General features: G+C 54.8%; 1 protein-coding gene across 2 annotated transcripts in view; it reads right to left on the bottom strand.

The window, feature by feature from the left end:
* Window positions 1-7,742: 7,742 nt before the first annotated feature.
* The window catches only part of Znf516 (zinc finger protein 516), a 70,284-nt gene continuing 50,338 nt past the window's right edge, over window positions 7,743-27,688 (bottom strand). The window contains exons 3-5 of one of the 2 annotated variants that reach the window (XM_090352954.1): window positions 20,948-22,105; window positions 20,651-20,854; window positions 7,743-7,973 (exon numbers count right to left, since the gene is read on the bottom strand). In XM_090352954.1, coding sequence (XP_090209080.1) covers window positions 7,834-7,973; window positions 20,651-20,854; window positions 20,948-22,105 — 1,502 coding nt within the window. In that variant the 3' untranslated portion in view covers window positions 7,743-7,833. Of the gene's footprint in view, window positions 7,974-20,650; window positions 22,106-27,688 lie in introns of both variants that reach the window. The other variant, XM_090352953.1, reaches the window with a different exon arrangement.

Below are 27,688 nucleotides of genomic sequence, written 5' to 3'. Positions count from 1 at the left end.
GCTGCAGTCCGACGTCCTGGGGCAGAGTGTGCAGGGCTGTTCACCGCACAACAGAGCCAGCGTGGAGAAAGTTCAAGTAGACTGGGAAGAATGAGGAAGGGAAAGGCAGAAAAAACCCACGAAGAGAAATAGAACAGCAATTACCGTTATCAGACATTAAACTACATATATTATGCTCCTATATAGCTATATAAAATTTATATAAGCGATGTAATTAACATAATAATAAATACACAATAAACTAAACCAAAGGCTGCTATGCGCCATCTCCACACTGGAACCCCCACCTTCATGCACTACACCTGGGGCCTGCACGGTCTCTGGGGGCTTTCCAGTCGCTGAGTGCTGTAACTGACTCCAGGCAGATCCCAAGCACAGAGCTGTGCGATTATGGGAACAGGGTCCCTTTAGGACATCTCCTGGCATGAGCACATTCCAGGGAGCCCAGCTCCCCTTGAAGGATGGAGGCCCTGAGTGGAATGACAGGATCCCCTAAGAAATCCAGCTACACCTCGGGCCATGGGTCAGGCCGAGGGACCACAGAAACAAAACACCCCAGCATCCTGCTAAGCCCCGGACCAGCACCTGCGTGGCTGCCGCCCGCTGCTTCCCTCGATTCTTGACTTCAGGCTGCAGAGGGAGGCCTGGGAGGGAACCAGCAGAAAGCTGCCTCAGGCTACCCTGGCCCCCTCTCCCCCCTCCCTTCCTGGCCCACCTCCCAGATCCTCCTCACATCATTTTGGGGACGTCAGAGCCACTTGACATGGAGATTCCTGACTTGGGCCCTGAAGCGGCCCTGTGATAGTACTGCTTTCTCTAAGGACAGCTGGTACTGCCCTTGGTACTGGGGTACACGCTCTACTTCTAGAACACACTTGAAGCCTTTGGGAGGGTTGCATTATTTTTAGTGCCCAGGCTCACTCCTGGACGACACCCCATCTTCTTCGGCTTTCTGTCATGGCTGCATTGGCAGAGGTATAACACCATACTTGGCTTCCTTCCACTGAGATCAAGTTGAGAACTTTTCTGCCCACCCGGCCTTAAGTCACAATCGTCCTGATCTCAGTCTCTAGATACGACAGGGCCTGTTTGGACTTCTCCTGTGGTTCTCGGGACACAAGCACTTGCTCCATCCACCTTCCTCAACAGCAAGACATGCCTGCAAAGCTGTAATGGCTGACCTCTGCAAAGCGCCACAGCGGGGGTGGAAGCTGTGGTCACTTCCAGCTCCGTCCACCCCAGAGGGGCCATGCTCTCAACACAGAAGATCTGAACGCCGAAGCTGGGCTTCTGGCTTCTGTGGGGCTATCCTGCCCAGTGTTTACACGCAGTGTCTTCACATGGTGTCGGATAATCAAATACAGTCCCATCTCACTTGTATCCACGTGCTGCCAGTCTGCGGACGCCGGTGTCTAGACACTGCACTCCAGTGTCTAGCGACAGAACCCAGCGACATTTTGCTGGTCAAAGACTCCAGGAGCACGTGAGCATGGCATATGTGAAGAAGCTTCCGTTCACAGACATGTTACACACAGTGGAAGCTTCTTCCTTCATAAATGTAATAGGACTCTTTCAAGATAGGAGCGGGGACGAGGGTCTAGAGACCCCCACCACTTACTGACAGGACCTGAAGAGACATTGCAATTCAAGTAAATGTCTCACGAGTAACCTCAACCCGAATTATGTATCACAGTGAAGCTTGTAAAATGCAGCCCATGGCCTCATTCCCGCAGGCTAGCCAGGGCCATTCCCATTGCAAAGGGGGAAACTGAGGCACAGGTCATCCTGTGCTCTTGCCTAGGACTCGCCCATGGAACCGGGAAAAGCAGACGGGGCTGTCTTTCCACTGACCTACAGTCACCCAGATGGGCTGCAGGCCAGGGGCGGGCCCACAGTGGGTGTGGTTGGCCCCCAGCAGAGGAGGAAATTCAGGAGGGAAATCAGGCAGTCTTTGGGATGTCTGATTAAAGAATTACTGAACAATTTCATCCACATGTGGAGTGACCAAATAAACTCCAGAGCCTTCCTCTGGTGGTGATGTGGGGAGAGAGGCAGGGAAGAGGGACAGAGCCAAGGCTGGCATGTTGACGGAGGGGACAGCACATTCAGTGACACTGTGACTATTCCCCACTGCAGCCCCAGCAACGTGTCCCCAAACCAGGGAGACAGAGCCCTTGAGTTTTAGGAGCTGCCACCACTGGCAACCATCTCACCGATGAGAATCTGCTTTGCCGTTCCTCTCCTGCCCCCCTGCAGTCTGCCACGGCAGCCGCCACGACACCCACCAGTACAGAAATGAAGCACATTGTCCAAGGCCCTGCCTGACGCCTCTTGATTGTGAGTTGACTTCACTCCTGCTGTGGTGACAGGGACAGGATGTGGGGAGGTGACAAGGTCATGAGTACAGCCCCTAGGGGCCAACAGTGCCCTCAGAAAGGCCATGGGACGTGGTCTCCCTCCTCCCTGCAAGGGTGCAAAGCAGCGCTCACCAGAGGCTACATCTCCCAGAATCTGCATCCTGAACCAAGTCCTGTGCTTGCTGCTTTGAACAGCCCAATGGAGGGCGTTCTGCTTTATCAGCCCAGATCCAAGCCCACTCATGTCACCATCTTACTCCCCAGGGTTGTCGCCCACCATACTGAAATCCACTGCCTGGCAGCCAGGCTCCCCGAAGCCAGGCAGGCACACCCAGGGGAGTGTGGAACGCAGACATTCCCGCCTGCCCCATGCACACCCCAGGGCGTGTTTCTAGAGTTCTGATGGTTGCTGTCTACAATGGCAATGTTAGGTGCATGGACAGAAAAGAACCCTCCATTGCTTGTACTGCAATTTCCAAAGGGGGAATTTGCAGCTCAGTGGGTCCATACGACAGTGGGGGTGAACACGTGTGCACGTGAATTGTGTGTATGGGTGTGTACAAATTCCTGCACCCAGGTCTCCTGCCACCAAGCTTCCACCCAATTCCCAATGGCCTCTGAGGGCTGCTGGGGGCTCACTCAGCCCCCCTGTCCTGGCGTCCCAATGGGAGGCAAGGGCAGGACGGAGGAAGGCCCCCCAACACTGAAGAGCACTGGAGCTGAGCGCACTGGGGCCACGCAGGGAGCACCGGGGCTGAGAGCACTGGGGCCATGCGGGGAGCAGTTGAACACACCGAGCACACGGAGACTGCACAGTGTCCATCTGTGATGTGAGCACACCAGGACCCCGTGTGTGCCAGTGAGCTGGCACCTGTGGAGACCCCAGGTGAGGTGACCGTCTGGGATGTGGGCGTGGCGGCCGGTCACCTTAGAGGGATCTTTGTACCCAGCCTTTCTCCTGAGACCCAGTCAATAGTTCAGAGGGGAGGCCCTGAACCCAGAGGCACACCTCCCCTCTCGCGCACTTGCCACCCTCGAGACTGCTCAGGGCTCTTCACCACGGGCGCCGTGGGCCAGCGTGCAGCTGTGGTCAGCCCCCCTCCCCCGAGCCATGGGTAAGTGCTTACCTTGCCCCTCGTGTTCCTGCCCAGAGACAGACACACCCTGTAACTTCCTTAGGCCAGCTGAGATCCAGTCCACCCACGGCGAGCACAGCCACAGACCGGGGAGGCCAGCCCAGGAGTGTGTGTGTGTGTGTGTGTGTGCATGTGAGTGTATATGTGTGAGTGTGCATGTGTGTGCGTATGTGTGAGTGTGTATATGGGTGTGTGTGTATGAGTGTGAGTGTGTGTGTGCATGTGTATGTGTGTGCATGTGTATGTGTGTGCATGTGTGAGTGTGAGTGTGTGTGTGTAAAGCGAGGATGCTCACACTCTGGGGGTACACGTGCATCCTGGAGTCAACAGAAGAACTGAGAAAACACCCTGGCCATTTCCCTCAGTCAAAAATGGTGCGGTGACTGTGCTTATATAAAGAGCATCCGCATTTAGCATTGTGGGTTCTGTCCAGCCAACAAAGTAAACAGCCAGATTAAGACGGGTGCCATATGACCAAGCCCCTTCTGGGATGGGGGAAAAATGTCTTACAACTCTCAAGAACTCCAAGATTTGTTTTTATTTATTTCAAATTCCAATAGAATGATTATGCTTTATCTAAATACTTTTTTTATCACAACTGAAACATTGAATTATTTTCTTCAGAAATAGAGTTAAATACATCAATCTAGTTACAAATTCTAATATAAAGAGTACAAAATATAATGTTATAAACTGTATTTTTTTAAAAAGAAATACAAATTCTATGGTTGTTTGCATTTTACTGCCTCAGAGTACCACCTGGCGAAGCTGACGAAGACGACGTTTCCCTCGGTGGCGGCCACAGGGGGCTCGCCCCACGCGGCATGGCCCAGGCTCACAGCGCCACTGTGAACCCCAGCCCCGCGAGGTTGGGGGCCTAAGGTTTTTGTTGCTGCTCAGTAAATAAAACACTCTGGAATTAGAAGTCACCGGAGTCACAGCATTGGCGGATGTGGCGTGCCTCCCCCAGACACAGGGAACGTGGCCGCCTGCCGCTCCCGTGGGCCGGGGCCCAGGGCCCAGGGGACGGTGGTGCCCAGGGCCCAGGGGACGGTGGTGGTCCCATCTCCGCCACACGTGCAGGGGGCGCTGTGGGCCGTGCCCCCTGTGTAGCACCCACGGGCTCTCCTGAGCACGCCTGGGGCAGCCAGCCTGCCGGCCACCACCCCAGCGCATGCTGGGAAGGACCCCCCACCCCCACCCCGCGCCTCTACCCGCACCCGAAGGGGGGCACAGAGGAGGGCCCTGCTCCCAGACACAGGCACCCAGCAGCCGCGTGGGGATGGATCTCCACGGCCCAGGGCAGAGCCGGGGCTCCTGTATCACAACCCACGCCCCAAGTGGCTTTCGACCACGCTCCCTGGAGCACCTTGTGTTCAGAGACCAGTGTCCTTCTTGGCCTACAAAATAAATAATCTTGGGAAAACCTCTTAAAGCCTTCAATCCTTTTCAGAACAACACAAAGAAAAAGGAGTCCACTTGGCTTGAAACAAACCTGCCTGGAGTTGACCCGGCTGTGACCAGCGTGAGACTGGCCAGGAAGCGGCGGCGTCAGAGGACTCAGACGAGCCGGCCGGCCGGGAAAGACGGTCGGAGGCTCAGGCTCCAAATTAAGGACTGTGAGTGATTAACCTGAAAGATTCTTCGATGCTATCTGTGTGTTATTTGAAATGAGACACGAGGGAGAGAAGGAAGTGGGGAGGAGAAGGGGTGCGGGGGGCAGGGCAGGGGAGACGTGGAGGGCTGCTGCTGTGTGTCCAACCTCGCGCTTTCTCATCCACGTGACGTCACACCACGCAACACTGTGGAACTCCTGCTAGGGCACCAGGAGACAGCAGACCGCAGAGGTAGTAGAATGTCAGAAACAGTCAAGGACCCATGGAAACGACCATTGGGGGAAAAGAGCAAATCTAAACACACGAGCTAAATAAATAAGAAAACACAAATCAACTTAAATACTATGGGGGAACTGACCTAAGGGAGTTAGCCAGTCCAATACTGAAGGTCAGTAAGACAGGGAGCCACACACCCGGGCTGCCGGCGGCTGGCCTTGCAGGGTCGCCCCGCCCCCTGCGGCCCTGTCATCCATGGACAAGGCTCCTCTCTGCGCCCTGTGTGGCCAGGGCCTGTGAGCCGCTGGCCTTGCGTCTGCTCTCCCGGATGGGGACCCCACCAGATGGACTGAGATTCCTGCAGAGCAAAGACACTTCCAGCTCTAAATGCCAAGTGCCAGTGTGGACACAGTAAAAATGTAGACGACACCTCTGTGTCACTTTGGGTACAGAATTTCTTTTAATAACTAAAACAGAGAAAACAGACAGGGCCAAGTCCTGAGCCTCTGTACATTCCTAACTGTCACCATTTATGTTCAGCCAAGAAAACAAAAGCCAGACAATGCAGAAATGAGAGCTTGGGGCAGCAAGCAAAATGATCAACACAAATCAACACAAACGCACTCTCATTGCTCAGTGGGCAGAGGACCCTCTCTCCCTTTCTCTCTCTCTCTCTCTCTCTCTCTCTCTCTCTCTCTCTCTCTCTCTCTCTCTCTAACTTCACAGAGGGACCCAGCTGGTGGCTCAGGGCTGTCTGCATGGGCCCTCCTGAGCATGCTGACCACCTCCAGCCTCGTACATACCTGGTATCAGAACAGCCAGAGGAAATAAGTAAAAAAAAAAAATACATATATAATATAAGCTAGCCAGTTACATTGCATTGTTTGCAAGTGTCACAAAAGCCACCTGAACTGTCAAGTAATTTAAACTCAGTAACAAGTAGAATCCAGAACCAAACATCAACTAACAATAACAATAATAACAATAATAATAATATAATAATCCAACATATGACAACAGGAAAACCACACCTCAGGGTGTGTGTGTGTGTGTGTGTGTGTGTGTGTGTGTGTGTGTGTGTGTGTGTGTGTGTGTGTGTGTGTGTGTGTGTGTGTGTGTGTGTGTGTGTGTGTTTAAACAAGTCTTTGCAGCAGAAGCCATTTTCTACAAAACTGCAGTAATCCATTACTGTATTAGGTAAACTGTCCCTCTCACCAGTATTAAAGGTTAGGATAATTTCTGTACATGTAAAATTATTGCTTTTTTGAAAAATATATTTAGCATGCTCATTTTAATCCATTTCCTGCCTTTACAAAATTTCACAATTAAAAAAAAAAAACCTAGTAAAGCTTTTGCAAAAATTTTCACAGAACATTTCTTTCAAGGCAGCAGTAACTTCTGATAATGCATAAAATCATATGTGCAAAAATCTGAAACTCTCAGAAATACTCCCATCGCACCTAGTGTCACAGCAACAGGAAAAGAAAATATTTATATCTGTGGAATATGATTCAATCCGCATACACTGCGTGGTATAAGGTCTTAAGGGTTTCCACCCTCACTTAAAAAAAAACAAAACAAAACAAAAAAACAAGAACAAACCACCTTGCATTTGCGTTACTATGGAAGAGGTATATAAAGCTATCCCCCCGCCCGGCCTGCAGAGTCCCAGGCTCAGGAGGGAAGACGCATACTTGCCCGAATGGTGCAGGGGAGGGGTGGGGAGGGCAGAAGATTCCAGAGCCCTGGGGCCTTTGTGGTAGGTGCCCCCAGATCTGCTCCGAGATTCCTCTGCATTTCGAAATCAGGCCCAAATTGAGAGGATTCAGTGGCTAAGTAATTGGTTAAGACCTGTAGTCTTTCTTTGTGAGCAGTTTACAGAACGTAGCCCTGTTACAAAAAGGTCCTGAGAATAAAGAAGCCTGCTCTTCTACTGTCCGACCAGCTCCTCCCGAAGCCTACCTTACCCACCCCACCGCTAAGCCTCCATCTCCCGTCAGCAGGGATGGAGGAGGGCAGAGCCGGCGCGGGGGAGGGGGCGGCTCATGCAGTCACACCTTGAGCCAGTCCAGCTCCTTGTCACCCACCCCCTCCTCTCCTGCATCTGCTATTCTCCACACCCACGACAACGCGGAGAGCACTGCAGTAGTGCTAACATTCCATCCACCTCCATCCCAGTCCAGCCAACACTGCCTCTGTCCTCTGTCCCTGAGCCCTGGCTCCAGCAACAGTGCTCAGCTCCTCCATGCTGTCCAAAGCGCACGAGTCTCTCTATTCCAGTGTCTCCAACTTGTCGTGAAGAATACAGACGCCTCAAGCTCCCGCTCTGTCGGCCAGCACCACTAGTGTTAGGGGCCACAGCTGCGGTGGGCCGGCACGTACATGCACACGGGTGGGGGAGTTCCACGGGCTCTCTGCTGTTCAGCACAGCTGGCGAGGCGAGGTGGGAGGCTCTGGGCTGGGGCATCGGGGCGGGAGGTGGACTCTTCCTCCTTGAGGCAATGATGTTCAGGGCAAGGAGGCTGCAGGGACCCCGGCTCGGTCACTGTTCACGCTGTCGCGGGCACCAGGGTGAGGCAGGCACACCTCCAGGTCCCCTTTCTGAGGCGCTCTGTCACCGCAGTCCCTGGGCTGGCATGGCCTGTCCCCTGCGAGAAAAAGGAGACAAGAGAAGGTCAGTGCTGCCACGTGCTTCCAGCGTCTTCCCGTGAACTGTGTCCTCAGCACCCAGGAGCCCACAGGGCCTGGTGCCTGCAGCAGCGTGAGACAAGTTCAGTCCACCCACCCCGTCCTCAAGGGCTCAGCGGGATAGTTCTCCCTTCTGTACCGGCTATAGAGAAAGCTCAAAGATGGCAGGATGCGGAGGGCAGCAGGCAGACGCACAGGAGACCCCACAGCTCCAAACAAGGCTGAACCGGGCCCCACCGACAGCGCTGTTCACTCAGGCCTGTTGGGCTCTGGAGGCCTCCCCCCACTCCATCCATCATCGCCAAGGAGGGAAACAGTCAACAGAGTACAATGATAAAACGGGGCCCGCACTGGGTGACAGGCGGCCGTGTTACTGTATGAATCACGGATCTACCATCTGAGCTCAAAGCCACCATGGCAAGATGAATCTTGGTTGACGGCGTTAACCTTGAGCTCTAGTTCTGATCCTTAAGTGCCAGCTCTCACAGAATATTCCGGCCTCCAGCTATGCCTTTGGGAGCTTCGGAGGGCAACTTGAGTTCCTAATTTCAGATCACTGCTTAAGGCTGGCCCTGTTTCCACACCACCCTTCCCCCATGCATCCGGCAGGAGAGGAGGGGGCAATGTGCTGGGGCGGGGTGGAGGCAGTGGAGGGGTGGGGGCAGAGCCCTGATGTGACGTGGGAGAAAGTGCTTATGCACGTGTAAGCCTCCTGCCACGCACTCTGCACGAGGACATAGGCGGGCTGTGCACGGGGACACACATGGGAACAAGTCTCCCAGTGCTGCAGAGGGAGCAGAACTAGCACGGCTCTTGGAACTCGCTCTCCACAAGCACACGGGGAAAAATGTCTCCACAATCACTGAGAGGACAGCAGGCTTTGGTTTGACTTTGCACGTGTCAGGACATGTACACAAACGCGGGCACCATTTATAAATACAGGCACTGTGCATATGAACACAGATGTGCATTCACCTGTCACCATTCACCTGGCATCATGTGGTTAAGTCCAGGTGTCCTGTACATGGCACAAGTACAGGTATGGGAACATGGTGTCACCTCCATGCCTGCCATGCCACGTGTGGCCAGGTGTGTCAGGTCCTTCTAGGCTCAGCCTGGACCACTGGTGGCCTCTCCCCTGGGACCAGGAAACAAGAGGCGTGCAGGTGGCAGGGCTGGTCACAAGGGCAGCAGAGACGGAGGGCTCCCTCTCCAAAAACGGATGGTCCTTTTTAAATGCCAGGACTCAGAAAGTTCTATAAACACTTACTTCCAGACTGCAGAATAAAGATAATCTAATTGTTCATGGAATTGCTAAGTTATTTCCATAAACCCAGATACACAGATCTTTGCTTCTGTGAGTCAGTCACTTGGGGAATTATAGACTCACTGAGATCATTATTTTATTACCCAATGCAATAGATACGGTGGTCCTACAGAGTTTTTGGGTTTTTTTTTTTCCCAGAAATAAAATGAAACGAGGCAGGAAAGAGCCCCAGAAAAACTCAAACCACAGGGACCACTTAGGAAAACAGTGGTCAGAAAATGGGAAGTGTATGTTTTTGGAAAATTTGCATTTTCCTCTCCAGAGCTAGAAACATGAACAACTCAATGATACTAAAATTCTAGTGGGGTAGTGGTGGGCTCAAACCTGTAACCCCAGCTACCCAACCACAGTTCTAGTCCTGCCCGGGGAGGAAAACTTGAAGTGGAGCTTTGGCTCAAAGTGGAAGAATGCTAACCTTGAGCAAAAAAGCCCAGGGACAGCATCCGGGCCCTGAGTTCTGGCCCCACATCTGGCAAAAAGGAAAAAAAACACTCTGTTTCTTTAACTGACTGAGGCAGCCTCGGGGATTCTACTGTTCCCTCCCTCACCGGCAAGGGGACACTTACATAGTCTAAGATACGTGTCAATGTGCCTACCTATAAGATGAATTATTCCGGGGCTGGGAGTTTGGCCTAGCGGTAGAATGTTTGCCTAGCATGCACGAAGACCCAGGTTCGATTCCTCGGTACCACATACATAGAAAAAAGCCGGAAGTGGTGCTGAGGCTCAAGTTGTAGAGCTCTAGCCTTGAGAAAGTCCAAGGACAGTGCTCAGGCCCTGAGCTCAAGCCCAGGACTGGCAAAAAAAAAAAAAAAGATGAATTATTCCTATGTTTAAATGATCATACTTATCTTTAATGTGCCTATATAAAAATAGATCACACCTACATTTAATGTAGCTACCTACAGATTATACCCACACATATAAAAAGATACCACCTATATTTAGCATGTATGTATATTACACCTATATTTAAATGCATCTACACAATTCTCAATTTTGTAACAGTATCCATAGTTAAAACTGAGACAAAGTAGGTTGCCATTTTGGTTTTTTCGTTTCCCGTTATTTTGATTCATGGAATTATTTCTCCAGCTTTATCATAACTACTTTATGATAACATTTAGAATAATAGGGAGTAACTATTAATCATAGTCTTTAAATTTGAGGCAAAGAATCCAAACAGATCAGAGCAGCAGCTCTTGTATTCCAGCAGTCAGTCTAGACTCTTGGTGCCCTAAACCTGGGAGTGCAGGGGAAAAGGAAGGAAGCTTTCTTGGCTTCAAAAATTATTTTATATAATAATAAATAAGCAAAGCCTCTCTCTGCAACATTGCTGGTGAAAATGCATACACGTGTTTCACACAGCACACACCTGCAGGCCTCCTCCTGCCAACGAACGAAGTCCTGTGGTCATGTGAAAATGTGTGCACGTTTCACATAGCACACGCCTGCAGGCCTCCTCTGCCGAGGAAGGACGCCCTGTGGTAGTGACAGACTGCCTTCAACCAAACCCCAGGGGCACCAGGGCGAGCGGGCTTCCTCAGGCCCCCAGGCTGGTGTGGTGAGGCCCCTCAGCTCTGGGAACACACACCTGTGGGGCCCCGTGTATGCACGGGCACTCCCAGCACAGTGTTTCCTCATTTCTCAGGCCCTGAGGTCCAGACAGGCACCCTGACACTGACCTGCAGTGAGTTAAATCACTGAGCTAGAGTCCTCGATGGCACAGGGAGAGCCCTCATCAAGACGCTTGGAATCACCTTTAGAAGAAAACGCAACCCGAACATGGAGGTCAGGGCAACTGAGCCATGGCCACCCCTGGTACTTCCAGCCAAGAATGGAAAACGGTGGACGCTGACCGAAAACCGGTCACCTGCTCTCTCTCACCTCCCTTCGTTATTAAACAAGCCAGCCACACGCCTGGCCGGGTCCCTGAAGGTGCCTCAGGGAGACAGGAAGGCTGAGAGTCAGCTCCTGGCACAAGCACCGGCCCTGGGCCTGTGTGGGCCTACCCGCACGTGTGTGTGTGTGTGTGTGTGCGCGCGCGCGCACGTGTGTGTATGTGCGTGCGCACGTGTGTGTATGTGTGTGTGCGCGCATGTGTGTATGTGTGTGGGGGCGTGCGCACGTGTGCGTGTATATGCACGCGCGCGCTGGGTCCGGGCTCTCTGACTTCATCTCACAGCTAGGACATTACTGTTATTATTGCAGACACACTCGGTCACCTGCTGGAGGTGGAACTGAGACGAAAGCCATCTGCCCCGGAACCCTGTGTCAACTTCAACTGTGTCCTGCGCATTCTCGGAGTACAGCATGCTGACCTGGAACCACTTCCACATCCACAGTTCTACCCAATAAACAGGCGGACTCTCCAGGACCCTCCTACACACCCCAGACCACCGCACTCCTGCCTGCCTGAGGTTCGCGCTTGGACTCCCGAGATGGGTCCCCACGAGCCGACTCACGTCATCCACCCCCCATCTAGAAGGGGGATCCTTCTAGATCCTCTCCCAGTCCTCACCTCTAGCGGCCAATCCTCCCCACCATCTCGTCAGCACACCCACTCTCCTCCAGCCCCCGAACGGGACACCCCATGTCTCCATGAACTGCCCTCGGCACCCTCAGGGGCTGCTTGGCCTCCTTCTAGAGCCCCAGATCTCGAATGCCAGTGGACTTCCCCACAGGATGCCTGTGACCCCACAAACCCCTCCCCCACCCACACTGTGCCCACTGTCCCATAGCCCTTTATCCAGCCAAGCCAACCTTCACTGGATTCAATCCAGCACCTTTCTATCCTGTCCTCACTTCCATGGATCCAGTCAAGTCACAGGCCTGGGGTGTCTGGTGCCATACTGCTGTCTAAACCACCCGCCAGGACCTAACCACAGGCACGGGAGGACAGAGCCACCCTGGGCAGACCTGGGCCAGGGACACGGGATGATAGAGCCGGTCTTGTCCCGCCCAGGCCAAGCACATGGGATGGTAGAGCCAGCCCTATCCCACCTGGGCCGGGCACATGGATGACAGAGCCAACCCTATCCCGCCCGGGCCTGGAGTACAGGCAGCGCCCCATACATCTCGTGATGCATGCATAAATAATGACTCCTTTTCGGAGTACTGTTCCAGTTAGGTAATTTAGCATCTAGTGTGCATGTGTGTAAAAAGTCTTTTGACTTTTAAGTGTTGCATCAAATAATTTCTGCATGAGCAGTGTTGTATGACCCAAAGAAAGCTCACAGTGCACCCCTCCTAAAGGCTGCGGGAAAACAACTGGATTTAAATATTAATTCGTCAACGTGAAAGTTCTCCAAGCATGAAAATGAACAGGGCTGTTCTGTAACAATAACAAGGTGTGTTCTACATAAACCAGAAAATAGTCCTCAAATTATGTATCCTAAATGCAATGTTACGAGTGCAATTACCGAGAGAAGGGTAAGAAAAAAGAAACCCACGAACTCCACCTCTGTTGCTGATGTGCTTTTTAATTATTCTGGTCAAAGGATCTCTGTGGGATTTTAAAGAACAAAGCTCAAAAGCGATGACAGCAAATTAACTCTCCTTGAAGTCCCAGGATGCTGAGGACTGATGACACAGCCAGAGGTAAGGAGAAAGGAGAGGTCGCCACCCCGGCCACGGCACATCCAGTACAAGACGTGGTGCTAACTGAACCCAGATCAACACCAGGCCTGGAGCCGGTGTGCTCAGAGCTTATGTGAAGATCTTAGCACACGCAGGGCTGGGCCACAGGAGGTGATGGGGAGCAGGAGGACACGGCACTGTGTGGGCTCAGAAAGGCACCAAGGTTGATGCAAGGACCCAAATCAAGACTGAAGCGGTGTGGATCGGGAGACCACAAGCCACCCCCTAGGTCTGTGCTGGGTTTGGGGGCCACCTGTGTGAGAACACACAATCCACTCTAGCTGACCTGACAAAATGCCCTGCTCCATCCGCAGCGAGAAGCACTCCCGGTCAAGCACTGCGCCCGCCACCAGCACACGGGACTCAGCAGCCACAGCGCTCGCTTCTCACCACGAGGGCCAGGCCGACCCGTGCAGCAGGCAGAGTCTGCTGCGCCTGGAAACCTTTCCAGTGAGAAGCTGTGTTTATTTCATAAACCACCACAGCATAACTGCTTTACATTTTAAAACTACGGGTTTGACTGAGACAGAGTCACTTGCTAAGGCCCTCTTGTGATGAGACATGGCAAGTCAAGATTAGGGCGGGTGGGAATCTTAATGACAAAGCAAAGGGGCTCACGGAGGGAAACTGCAGCACTGGGCTCAGGGCTCCATCCCATAGCTGCGGCCTAAGGAGCAGTCAGGGCCATGAAACGCCCTGCGCTCAGGTAAAGCCAGTCGTATCCCATCTCCACTGGACAGGCCTGAGTAAGTCATGCAGGAGGAGGGCCCCTGTGCACACACGCCGATAATTAATGCTGTCAGTGACTGCCTTCTGCCCTGGTGGAGTCAGAATTAAAAGGGGCAGCTGCCCCAGCAGTCATTATCACAGTCTCTTACTGTAAGTGTTACGGAAAATTGGTATTTCCCTGCCACGGACACGCCGGTGTCTTCTGCGTCAGAGTGCTTCATCTGTAATGGAGCTGGCTCCTGTGCATGCTCAGGAGACACGCCTGTCCTCGACTAATGGGCTATGTGTGCCCATGGTGGTGCTGGGATGTGACACTGCCTGACCTGACCTCCATGCCAGGAACTGGCATCCAAGACTTGAGGCGTATAATAGGTGCTAATGGATTCTTATGTCCCATGTCTGGAGAGCTGTGTGGGCTTCCCAAGACCGCTGTCCACAGATGGCCCATTGTAGATCACCTCCTAACGACTGCCCACAGATCACCACCTCAGATGACTGTACCCACACTGTCCACAGATCACCACCCCACATGACTATACCCCACACTGTCCACAAATCACCACCCCAGATGACTGTACCCACACTGTCCACAGATCACCACCTCAGATGACTGTACCCAACACTGTCCACAGATCACCACCTCAGATGACTGTACCCAACACTGTCCACAGATCACCACCTCAGATGACTGTACCCAACACTATCCACAGATCACCACCCAGATGACTGTACCCCACAATGTCCACAGATCACCACCCAGATGACTGTACCCAACACTATCCACAGACCACCTCAGATGACTGTACCCACACTGTCCACAGATCACCACCTCAGATGACTGTACCCACACTGCCCACAGATCACCACCCCAGATGACTGTACCCAACACTGTCCACAGATCACCACCCCAGATGACTGTACCCCACACTGTCAACAGACCACCTCAGATGACTGTACCCACACTGTCCACAGATCACCACCCAGATGACTGTACCCAATACTGTCAACATATCACCACCCCAGATGACTGTACCCACCACTGCCCACAGACCACCTCAGATGACTGTACCCAACACTGTCCACAAATCACCACCCAGATGACTTTACCCACACTGTCCACAGATCACCACCCAGATGACTATACCCCACACTGTCCACAGATCACCACCCCAGATGACTGTACCCACACTGTCCACAGATCACCACATCAGATGACTGTACCCAATACTGTCAACATATCACCACCCCAGATGACTGTACCCCACACTGTCCACAGATCACCACCCAGATGACTATACCCCACACTGTCCACAGATCACCACCGCAGATGACTGTACCCACACTGTCCACAGACCACCTCAGATGACTGTACCCCACACTGTCCACAGATCACCACCCAGATGACTGTACCCCACACTGCCCACAGATCACCACCCAGATGACTGTACCCCACACTGTCCACAGATCACCACCCAGATGACTGTACCCACACTGTCCACAGATCACCACCCAGATGACTGTACCCAACACTGTCCACAGATCACCACCCAGACGACTGTACCCAATACTGTCAACATATCACCACCCCAGATGACTGTACATACACTGTCCACAGATCACCACCTCAGATGACTGTACCCAACACTGTCCACAGATCACCACCTCAGATGACTGTACCCCACACTGTCCACAGATCACCACCTCAGATGACTGTACCCCACACTGTCCACAGATCACCACCCAGATGACTGTACCCCACACTGCCCACAGATCACCACCCAGATGACTGTACCCCACACTGTCCACAGATCACCACCCAGATGACTGTACCCACACTGTCCACAGATCACCACCCAGATGACTGTACCCAACACTGTCCACAAATCACCACCCCAGATGACTGTACCCACACTGTCCACAGATCACCACCTCAGATGACTGTACCCAATACTGTCAACATATCACCACCCCAGATGACTGTACCCCACACTGTCCACAGATCACCACCCAGATGACTGTACCCACACTGTCCACAGACCACCTCAGATGACTGTACCCCACACTGCTCACAGATCACCACCTCAGATGACTGTACCCACACTGTCCACAGATCACCACCCAGACGACTGTACCCCACACTGCCCACAGATCACCACCCAGATGACTGTACCCACCACTGCCCACAGATCACCACCTCAGATGACTGTACCCCACACTGTCCACAGATCACCACCTCAGATGACTGTACCCCACACTGTCCACAGATCACCACCCAGATGACTGTACCCACCACTGCCCACAGATCACCACCCAGATGACTGTACCCACCACTGCCCACAGATCACCACCCAGATGACTGTACCCACCACTGCCCACAGATCACCACCTCAGATGACTGTACCCACACTGTCCACAGACCACCTCAGATGACTGTACCCCACACTGTCCACAGATCACCACCTCAGATGACTGTACCCCACACTGTCCACAGATCACCACCCCAGATGACTATACCCCACACTGTCCACAGATCACCACCCCAGAGGACTGTACCCACACTGTCCACAGATCACCACATCAGATGACTGTACCCAATACTGTCAACATATCACCACCCCAGATGACTGTACCCCACACTGTCCACAGATCACCACCCAGATGACTGTACCCCACACTGTCCACAGATCACCACCTCAGATGACTGTACCCACACTGTCCACAGATCACCACCCCAGATGACTGTACCCACCACTGTCCACAGATCACCACCTCAGATGACTGTACCCCACACTGTCCACAGATCACCACCTAGATGCCTGTACCCACACTGTCCACAGATCACCACCCAGATGACTGTACCCAACACTGTCCACAAATCACCACCCCAGATGACTGTACCCACACTGTCCACAGATCACCACCTCAGATGACTGTACCCAATACTGTCAACATATCACCACCCCAGATGACTGTACCCCACACTGTCCACAGATCACCACCCAGATGACTGTACCCAACACTGTCCACAAATCACCACCCCAGATGACTGTACCCACACTGTCCACAGATCACCACCTCAGATGACTGTACCCAATACTGTCAACATATCACCACCCCAGATGACTGTACCCCACACTGTCCACAGATCACCACCCAGATGACTGTACCCACACTGTCCACAGACCACCTCAGATGACTGTACCCCACACTGCCCACAGATCACCACCCAGATCACTGTACCCACCACTGCCCACAGATCACCACCCAGATGACTGTACCCACCACTGCCCACAGATCACCACCTCAGATGACTGTACCCCACACTATCCACAGATCACCACCTCAGATGACTGTACCCCACACTGTCCACAGATCACCACCCAGATGACTGTACCCAACACTGTCCACAGATCACCACCTCAGATGACTGTACCCAACACTATCCACAGATCACCACCCAGATGACTGTACCCACCACTGCCCACAGATCACCACCCAGATGACTGTACCCACCACTGCCCACAGATCACCACCTCAGATGACTGTACCCACACTGTCCACAGACCACCTCAGATGACTGTACCCCACACTGTCCACAGATCACCACCTCAGATGACTGTACCCCACACTGTCCACAGATCACCACCCAGATGACTATACCCCACACTGTCCACAGATCACCACCCCAGATGACTGTACCCACACTGACCACAGACCACCTCAGATGACTGTACCCCACACTGTCCACAGATCACCACCTCAGATGACTGTACCCCACACTGTCCACAGATCACCACCCAGATGACTGTACCCACCACTGCCCACAGATCACCACCCAGATGACTGTACCCAACACTGTCCACAAATCACCACCCCAGATGACTGTACCCACACTGTCCACAGATCACCACCTCAGATGACTGTACCCAATACTGTCAACATATCACCACCCCAGATGACTATACCCCACACTGTCCACAGATCACCACCCAGATGACTGTACCCACACTGTCCACAGACCACCTCAGATGACTGTACCCCACACTGCCCACAGATCACCACCCAGATCACTGTACCCACCACTGCCCACAGATCACCACCCAGATGACTGTACCCACCACTGCCCACAGATCACCACCTCAGATGACTGTACCCCACACTATCCACAGATCACCACCTCAGATGACTGTACCCCACACTGTCCACAGATCACCACCCAGATGACTGTACCCCACACTGTCCACAGATCACCACCTCAGATGACTGTACCCCACACTGTCCACAGATCACCACCCAGATGACTGTACCCACCACTGCCCACAGATCACCACCCAGATGACTGTACCCACCACTGCCCACAGATCACCACCTCAGATGACTATACCCACACTGTCCACAGACCACCTCAGATGACTGTACCCCACACTGTCCACAGATCACCACCTCAGATGACTGTACCCCACACTGTCCACAGATCACCACCCAGATGACTATACCCCACACTGTCCACAGATCACCACCCCAGATGACTGTACCCACACTGACCACAAACCACCTCAGATGACTGTACCCCACACTGTCCACAGATCACCACCCAGATGACTGTACCCAACACTGTCCACAGATCACCACCTCAGATGACTGTACCCCACACTGCCCACAGATCACCACCTCAGATGACTGTACCCAATACTGTCAACATATCACCACCCCAGATGACTGTACCCACCACTGTCCACAGATCACCACCCTAGATGACTGTACCCCACACTGTCCACAGATCACCACCTCAGATGACTGTACCCCACACTGCTCACAGATCACCACCTCAGATGGCTGTACCCACCACTGCCCACAGATCACCACCCCAGATGACTGTACCCCACACTGTCCACAGATCACCACCCAGATGACTGTACCCACCACTGTCCACAGATCACCACCTCAGATGACTGTACTCAACACTGTCCACAGATCACCACCTAGATGCCTGTACCCCACACTGTCCACAGATCACCACCCCAGATGACTGTACCCACACTGTCCACAGATCACCACTCCAGATGACTGTACCCATCACTGTCCACAGATCACCACCCCAGATGACTGTACCCAACACTGTCCACAGATCACCACCTCAGATGCCTGTACCCCACACTGTCCACAGATCACCACCCAGATGACTGTACCCAACACTGTCCACAGATCACCACCTCAGATGCCTGTACCCCACACTGTCCACAGATCACCACCCCAGATGACTGTACCCACACTGTCCACAGATCACCACTCCAGATGACTGTACCCCACATTGTCCACAGATTACCACCTCAGATGACTGTACCCACCACTGCCAACAGATGGCCACCCCAGATGACTCACACCAGGCCTTGGCCAGAGGACAGCTCACAACCCAAGGAAGCCAGTTAGCAGCACCCCACCCCTCACCGTCCACCTGCTAGAGGAGCAGAGCACAGCCTGCACAACCACCATCCCTGAACCAGCCGCCTGGACGCAGCAACAGGCTCCTCCTCAAGGGATGACCACAGCAGGCTACAGGAATGGAGAACACAGGCTTGCCCACGGCAGGCCAGGTCCGTGAGGGACAGGCCAGCTCCCTGCTCCATCCACACCACCATCACTGCAACAAGCCTGTTACCCACAGGTGCCATGACCCGCCCCCCCCCACACACACACACGAGGCCTCCACAGCTGAGCCCATGTGCCGCCAGGCACAGCACCACAGACCCTGACGTCACTGTGTCACAGACGGGGGCCGCCGTGCTCACCAGCCCCCAGCCCCACACCATGTACCCTAACCATACTGCCATCTTCTCACCATCTCCAGACGCAGAGCACATTTGGAAAGGTCCCCATTCAAGAACCTGTGGAACGGTTCTAAGCGAAAGCCAAGAACAGAGGCCTCTGGATCTTGTCTGGTCCTTGGTTTTGTGAGGCAGGGTTTCTTAACACAGCCCACATGGCCTCCAGCTTGTGATGCTCCTCCCTCAGCCTCTGGGGTGCTCTTTGGATTTTTGACAGGACCTCAACTTCCTAGAGTTCTGGATATTAAATGAGAATGACCTGCAAGTTCCGTTTGACAACAAGTGTCACATCCAAGACAAGAAACCCACAGGCAGGAGCAAAACAGGAAGGCCTCGTCTGTGTTGGACCCCCTGACCTGGAAATCCAGAACCTCACATGCGCCAAAACTTAAAAAGTCTGGGCACATTTGAAATATGATGTAAAAATCAATGTTAATACATTCTTTAATAAAAAAATTATTTAAAAAAAGTCTGGGCACTCGAATAACACCTCATGGCAATCTCACACTGGACTCTGATGGGGCCATAATGCAGACTCTATTCACACCTTTACTTCAAATGGCCGCACAGAACTCAGCCAGAATTTGTTTCTAAGGTATATGCAAAATCTACGCAAATGCTGTCGTTAGACTTTGGTCTCAACCTCAGTGCCATATGAAAACCTTCTAGGGTCACAAGCGCTCCTACCCCAAGCATTTCAGAGGAGACCTTGGCCAGCAGGGCTGGCCCCAAGCCATGCTTTTCCAGCAGTGGAAAAGTCACTGGAAGGGTTGCTTGTCTGGGAATGCTGGCATACCCCAAGCCCCCAAAGGGGCAACACAGATACTTGGGCCTATCTTTACTTCCTGATGCTGGATACTGTGTAGCAAGCTCTCCACTGCTTCCGGATAAAAATAAAATGTAACAATCTCTTCTTTAGAGAAGTAAGCACAATGACCACCTATCAAGGCTTTGCCTAAAATGTTTTCTGAGGTCACTCAGAGCTCAACTCCAGGGCCAGGGCAGACGCTCTGATCCCTGGCACGGGCAGGCCAGGACAAAGGCTGCCCGGAACTGCCCCGAGCCCAGGACGGCAGGGGCACCTGAGCTTGCTGGCACACAGGAGCCCACATCTTACCTCTGTGTTCGGGCCCAGGGCTGCGGGCCCCCCAGCCCTGGTAGAGCGTGGCGAAGTCCTTTGGAATGTACGTCTTAAAGATGCTGAGGATGTCCAGGCGCTTCTCCTGGCCCTCGGCCCCGGGCTCCTGCTTGACGGAGTGTACGACGGAGGGGGTCCCTGGCACGCTGGGCGGGGCCTGCGCCATGCTGTCCCCTCTGGACCCTGTGGGGCAGGGGGCCGGCGTCCTCAGCTCGTGGGAGGGGGGCTCGCGGGGCAGGAGAGGAGGCCCCCCTTCGCCTTTCACCGGAAGCTCACCCTGAGGCTGAGGACTGAATCTGGCTTTCAGCGAGTCCGGGCCGGTGTGCTTATTTGGGGGACCTAAGCTAGCCGTCGGGGGAACCCCAAGCTTCTCTGTGGGCTTGCTGTTGGCCGAGGGCTGGGCCCCGACACGGGTTATGACGGATGGCGTGGGGGTGGCACTTCTGCCGAGGCCTCCACTGCTGGTGGGTGGTACTGGCTTCGAGCTGGCCTCAAGTTTGGGTTTGGCCAGGGCCCCCTGCCCGGCGGCGCTGGGCATCTCCTGGCCGTGGTTAAGTCGGGTCTGTCGAGACCCATCAGGCCCAGATGCCCACAGAGCACAGGGGCCCCCCGAGTGGCTCTCCTTGTTCCTGGGCAGGCCAGTGGCTTTTGTGGCCACCCCCAGCGGTGGGGAGCCACCTTTGGGTCCCGGAGCCCCGCCTGGCACCTGCGTGCGTGTGAAGCGAGCGAGGAGCAGGGGCTGGCACTCTTTACCGCCCAGGGCGGGCGGGGGGCCAGTGCGGCCACTGCGTGCGAGAAACACCAGGCTGCTGCGGATGCTTCTGTGGCCGTTGGGCTGGACCCAGGGCGGCACCGCGGCACTGCCCACCCGGTGCCAGATGCGCTTGTGCATCCACAGCACCTCAGGGTAGTAGGTCTTGTGCGCGCAGTAAGGACACGGGTGGACCACCAGTGCCGCCTGCAGGGAGGACCCCGCGTCCCTGGAGCAGGGGTCGTCTCGGCCTGACTTGGTGCTTAGGTCTAGAGGGGCCCCGTCTGGGGTGGGCGCCCCTCTTCCTCCCCCAGGGGGCTCCTTGCAGGACACATCAGGCAGCTTGTCCTTCAGGTGCACAGCAGGGCTCTCCGCGGAGGGCTGCGGGCCGGGTCCGTGGGCGCTGGGAGGGAAGTCTGCCCCGCGGCTGGCGCCCGGCGCTTCCTGCAGGGGAAGAAAGGCTGGCACCTTGAGGTCAAGAGCGAGTCTGTGCTGGTCAGGACGCCTGGACGCGGCTCTGCTGCTGCTCTCGAGCGCAGGCGTGGAGGAAGCTGCCGTCCCTGCCTTGGGCTCCCTGCCGCCTCTCTCCAGCACGTTATTTCCGAGTCTGTGACTCTCATCCCCGCTGGAGAGCACGGCCGATGCTACCTCTTCTGAAAAGCAGCAGCGCCGTGACGGTCTCCCTGGAGGATGCAAAATGTACAAGGGGAAGTTACCATCTCTCCTCAGAACACAGCAAGACCCAGGCAGGGAGCAGCCAGGCACGCCCGAGGCACGCCCGCCCCCGCCTCCACCACGCCACACGGGGCTGAGGCTTGGAGGCAGCACGGAAGGGGCTTCCTGGACGGGGCTTCATCTCCCTTCTCACAGAGGAAGGCGATGCGACACTGGGCAAGGCTGGTCTTTTCAACCCATTAAGAGGACTTAAAAGACGGATGAGCAAAAAATAAACCACAGGCGAATCTAGTTCCCTCAACCACAGCGTGGCTTCTGGTGAGCAGAAGGTGGCACCTGGCTGAGAAGGTGAGGCAGGGCCATGGCATCAAGATCCCCGCGCACTGCAGAGTGAACGCCAGCGGGGCTCCCAGGGCCTGAGCATGCAGGCCAGGACGGCCCCCCGGGGGAGCGGCCTCCACTTCACACAGCGACTTCACCACGAAAACCCTCAGCACCAAGATCGGTTTTGTAAATCCAAAACCGGTGCACCAAGTCCTGCTGAGTCCCGTGTGCACAGCGCGTGCGTGTGCCCCCACGCGGAGGGGGGCAGGGGGCTCTCAGACCAGGAGCCCAGATTCCCCACAGCAGAGGAGACGCACGGCCTGTGGGCACAGGCTGGCCTCCCAGAAAGCCAGGTCTGCACGGACAGAACACCCACCTCACGATCCACAATGGAGACGCCTACTTTCTCCAGACACTGGACCCCCACAGGCTCCTCCTCCTCCTCCTCCTCCTCCATCATCCTGCAGCCTGCAGGAGCCCTGTGGCCCTGACAGGGACTGGAGGTGTGCCAGCACCACACTGCACGCACTGCCCAGGGGTCTAAACCTTCAGGGGTTACAGAGCACTGCTGTAGAACCTCCACACCACAGAGCACTGCTCTAGAACCTTCGCACCGCAGAGCACTGCCCTAGAACCTCCCCACCACACAACACTGTTCTAGAACCTCCACACCACGCAGCACTGTTCTAGAACCTCCACACCACGCAGCACTGTTCTAGAACCTCCCCACCGCGCAGCACTGCTCTAGAACCTCCCCACCGCGCAGCACTGCTCTAGAACCTCCCCACCGCGCAGCACTGCTCTAGAACCTCCGCACCACGCAGCACTGCTCTAGAACCTCCGCACCGCGCAGCACTGCTCTAGAACCTCCGCACCACGCAGCACTGCTCTAGAACCTCCGCACCACGCAGCGCTGCTCTAGAACCTCCCCACCGCACAACACTGCTCTAGAACCTCCCTACCACACAACGCTGCTCTAGAATCTCCGCACCACAGAGCACTGCTCTAGAATCTCTGCACCGCAGAGCACTGCTCTAGAACCTCCGCACTGCAGAGCACCGCCCTAGAACCTCCACACCACACAACACTGTTCTAGAACCTCCACACCACACAACACTGCTCTAGAACCTCCGCACCACACAACACCGCTCTAGAACCTCTGCACTGCAGAGCACTGCCCTAGAACCTCCACACAGCAGAGCACTGCTCTAGAACCTCCACACCGCAGACCACTGTCCCAGGGCTCTAGCACCTAGGGCTTCCAGCACCTTGCACCAAGATTAAAGGATAGAGGCAAAGCAGACAACCCCGAGCTACCCAGCAGCTTGCAGGGCCTCGCTGGCAGGCATGTACCACCCACCTCACCCCTGGGGCCTGGGGAGGGCTGAGGGCTCAGTGACCCAGACAGGCCCTGGCCCTGCCATTGGAGGAAGCCCAGAAGAAAGAGCAGTAGATCCCCTCCCTCCCCTCTGGCAGGGCCAGGAGGATGGGGTGGGGCCCTGTGGGAGGTGGTCAGCGCAGAGGACATGCTCTCCCCTGGAAGGGCTGGCAGGTCCAGTCAGAACCACAGCAGGCCACACTCAGCAGTCCTCCCTAGAGGGCTGAGGCCAGGCTCACTTCTGCCGAGGGCAGAACTCTGAGGTGACACGGAACCCCTGAAGGCAAGGCTCCCAGGCAGTGAGGAGCAAGAAGGCCACACTGCCAGGCCCTCAGCAATGCCCAGGATCAGACTCTGGGCTGGAAATGGCACTCAAGGGATTAAGGTCAAAGATCCACTCCTCGTCTCGTTCTGATGAGAACCAGGGACACCAATGTTCTTAGAGATCCCAGAGTCACCTTCTGAGGGACCCTAGACACAGACACTGGGACTGCACACAGGGCTAGGACATGGGTCTGACTTGTTCAACTCAACCGCAATTATCTTCTAAGAGGCAGTGGAGCTGGGTGCCAGGGGCTCACTCCTGTCAGGCTGTGGAGATCTGAAGATTGCAGTTCGAAACCAGCCCGGGCAGGAAAGCCTGTTAGACTCTAATCTCCAATTAACAACCAGGAAACTGGAAATGGCACTGTGGCTCCAAGTGATAAAGCACCAGCTTTGAGCTGAAACCCCCAGGGACAGCTCCCAGGCCCCGAGCTGAAGCCCCACAATTGACAAAAACACGCTGGATGGATGTTTCCCAGCACTGGAAGTTCACGCTTCACCACACAGGCAGCCAAACGCACGGGAGCTTCTGATCGTGCAATGTCCACGCCTGTTACTCAACCACGCAAGCTACTCTGTCATTATCTGCATTGTCTCCTCCCCAAGAGGGTGAGGGGCAACCCTGCCAGGGCTCTGAGGACCTGTGCCAGCCCCATCACTCAACCCCAACACTGGCGGCACCAACACCCAGAACAGAAACCACCTGATCCGAGGCCACCAGGCCAGGGAGCAGGTCCCAGCCCACCAGGGCCAGGGAGCAGATCCCAGCTCAGGGAGCAGGTCCCAGCCCACCAGGGCCAGGTGCCCACACAATCGGCTCTGGGTGTGATGGGAAGGAAAGCCTGGAGAAGGAGGTTAAAGCAGGATGAAGCCAGTGACTGCTTCCCCCAGACACCTGCCTGGCCTGACACGGGCGGTGGGGCCTCCGTTCCTGTGTGTGGACAGCAGACCACACGGAGGCACCGTGTGAGGAGCACCACAAACACGTCACGCACTGGGCTCACACAGCGGTGAGCCACCGAGGCTGTCAGCACAGCTCCACACAGATGGAGCCCAGCCCTACAGTGGACATGCAGAAAAGGCGGATTAGGTCAATTCTGTGCGCTCTGCTATTCTGGCTTTCTATGCTATAAATCACCTCACAACACGGTACCAGGTTTGTGGAAAGCCACTGTTTTGGTAGAGATGCAATCTGAAAGTGTGAACTCTGGCGGGGACCTTCTTCTCCAAGGCCTCTGGAGGAAGCTTCCAGAGGGTGGCCTGGGATCCCCTCCCCCTCCCCCGGCCCTGAGACTCCCCGCGCTGTGGATGGCAGAACCGGGACAGTGCTGACTGCCACAAGCAGCCACAGCCTCCACGTCTCATGCATCTTCTCGTCAGTTGTTGTTTTTTTTTTTTTGGGGGGGGGGGTCAGTCATGGGGCTTGAACTCAAGGTCTGGGCACTGTCCCTGAGCTCTTCAGCTCAAGTCTACCGTCCTACCCCTAGAGCCACAAACCCACTTCTGTTTTCTAGTGATTAATTGGAGACAAGAGTCTCACAGAATTCCATGTCCGGCTGGCTTTGAGCGGCGACCCTCAGCCTCCTGAGTAGCTAGGATTACAGGCCTGAGTCACAGTGTGCCGGGTTCTCTCCAGTTCTTTGTGATGCCGAGGACTTTCACAGGTATTTTAAGTGACACAAAGTGAAACCACACTTCTTTTTTTTTTTTTTTTTTTGCAGTCCTGGGCTTGAGCTCAGGGCCTGAGCACTGTCCTTGGACTTTCTCAAGGCTAGAGCTCTACCACTTGAGCCTCAGCACCACTTCTGGCTTTTTTCTATGTATGTGGTACCGAGGAATCGAACCCAGGTCTTCAGGCATGCTAGGCAAGCACTTTAACCACTAGGCCAAACTCTCGGCCCCACACTTCTCTTTTTTAAAGTAAGATGCTTTGATGTTGCTTGGGTCCTGCCTTTAAAAATAACAACTTGGGGTGTCTCTGGGGTACAGTGTACAGCCACCCGCCCAGCCCAACCTCCGAGCCTGGAGAACCTCGTTCTGCATTTGGTGAAAATGTTGGGTCCCTAGTGGAGCCTCAAGTCCCTGGCAAAGGGCTGGGTTCTAGAACACAAAGGGAGACTCAGCCACTCTCTCCTCTCCACCCCAGTATGAAAGAGAGGCTCGGCTTGGCGACAGCACAGGGGGCCCCAGTGTCCCGGTTAGACAAACCCAGCGGGAGCCCATGGAGTTCAAGGCCGTCAAGGCCTCTGAAAGGAAATGAAGAGCAGAGATAGGAGAGCAGGGCAAGCAAGGAGCGGGAAGGGAGCTGACACCAGGCCCCACACCCAGAAATGACAGGAGTCATTTCAGATGCTCGTGGCACAGCTGCAGAAAAAAGCTGGTGAGGAGTGTCCCTAGGATAAATCCCCCTGGGACCCAAGTCCCAGCCCCGCCCAGCGGTCAGCACTCAGGTCTAAATTAGCAGCCACCCTTCAGGCCTCCTGCCTGGTACTGCTGCTTCGTCTGACACACGGCCCCAGGACTCAGGCCTGGCTCGGACACAGCCCTGACCATGAACAGCTCACTTCCAGGCCCAACACGGGCCCATGTCTGATCAGCTACAGAAGGAACCACACCGCAATGCCAGGTCCACCAGAGCAGTGTGTACGCAGGGGTCCCTGACAACAGTGTCTGGGTGCCAGGCGGCACACCTGCAACCCTGCTAATTGAGAGGTCAACTGTGGGTATCATAGTTCAAGGCCAGCCAGGGCCAGGCCAGGGGGAAGGGTACAGCCAGGGGCTGCGGGCCTCCAGAGCAGGATACAAGCACGGGGACACAAAATAGCTAAAACACCTCCAGTCTTCCAGGGGTTGAGCATGTCCAGGCCACCATGAACCCGAGCTACCCGTCCTGAGGCTCGCAGGGGCCTTGGGGAGAGGCAGATCCGGCCTGCCTCTGCCTGGAGGAAAACCCAGCACTGGCATCTGCAGTGGTGACTTACACAGCAGCCAGCACTCGGGGTTCCTGAGCAAATCGGCCCTTCAAGTGACTGCTGCTCCTGTCCCCTGCAGCTCTAATTACCAAGTGGGCTCATTTCCCTTCTCTTCCGCTTCCTGGAGGCTCCCCCTTGACCAAAAGAGAAAAGATGGACACATCTGACTCCACAGACAGGCAGGGGAGGGAGGGTGTAAAGATTTGACATTGAAATGACCTTTACCCAAACTACAGAGGAGTCCGGATCCCCACCTGCCTGCGGCTCCCCTCCCCCCCGCCCCAGCACCCTGACACAGCCTTGTGACGGATGGGTTCAAGAGTCTTCACACGCTGACACACCAATCAGTGATCACAGAAAAGATGATCTGAGAGCAAGAGCAGCACTTGAAACAAGTTTCTCAGACGAACCTTTTAACCATGATTGCTCTGTCTTTAAAAAGACACTACACAGCCACAAAAATACCAGGGCGGGGCGGGGAGGGGCGCAGGGAACTACAGGGAAGGGAGAACAGGCGAGGGAAGGCATGTCTGAAAGCTTCCCCACCATGAAGCCGAGGCCTGCAGCTGTCTCCGTGGAAGAGCTGGGGTGGA

This window comes from Megascapheus bottae, chromosome 19 (assembly GCF_031878675.1).
Source record: "Megascapheus bottae isolate mThoBot1 chromosome 19, mThoBot2.hap1, whole genome shotgun sequence".
In the NCBI taxonomy this organism is placed as follows: Eukaryota; Metazoa; Chordata; class Mammalia; order Rodentia; family Geomyidae; genus Megascapheus; species Megascapheus bottae.
The sequence above is the reverse complement of the archived record's forward strand: the minus strand, read 5'-3'. Positions and strand labels throughout refer to the sequence as shown.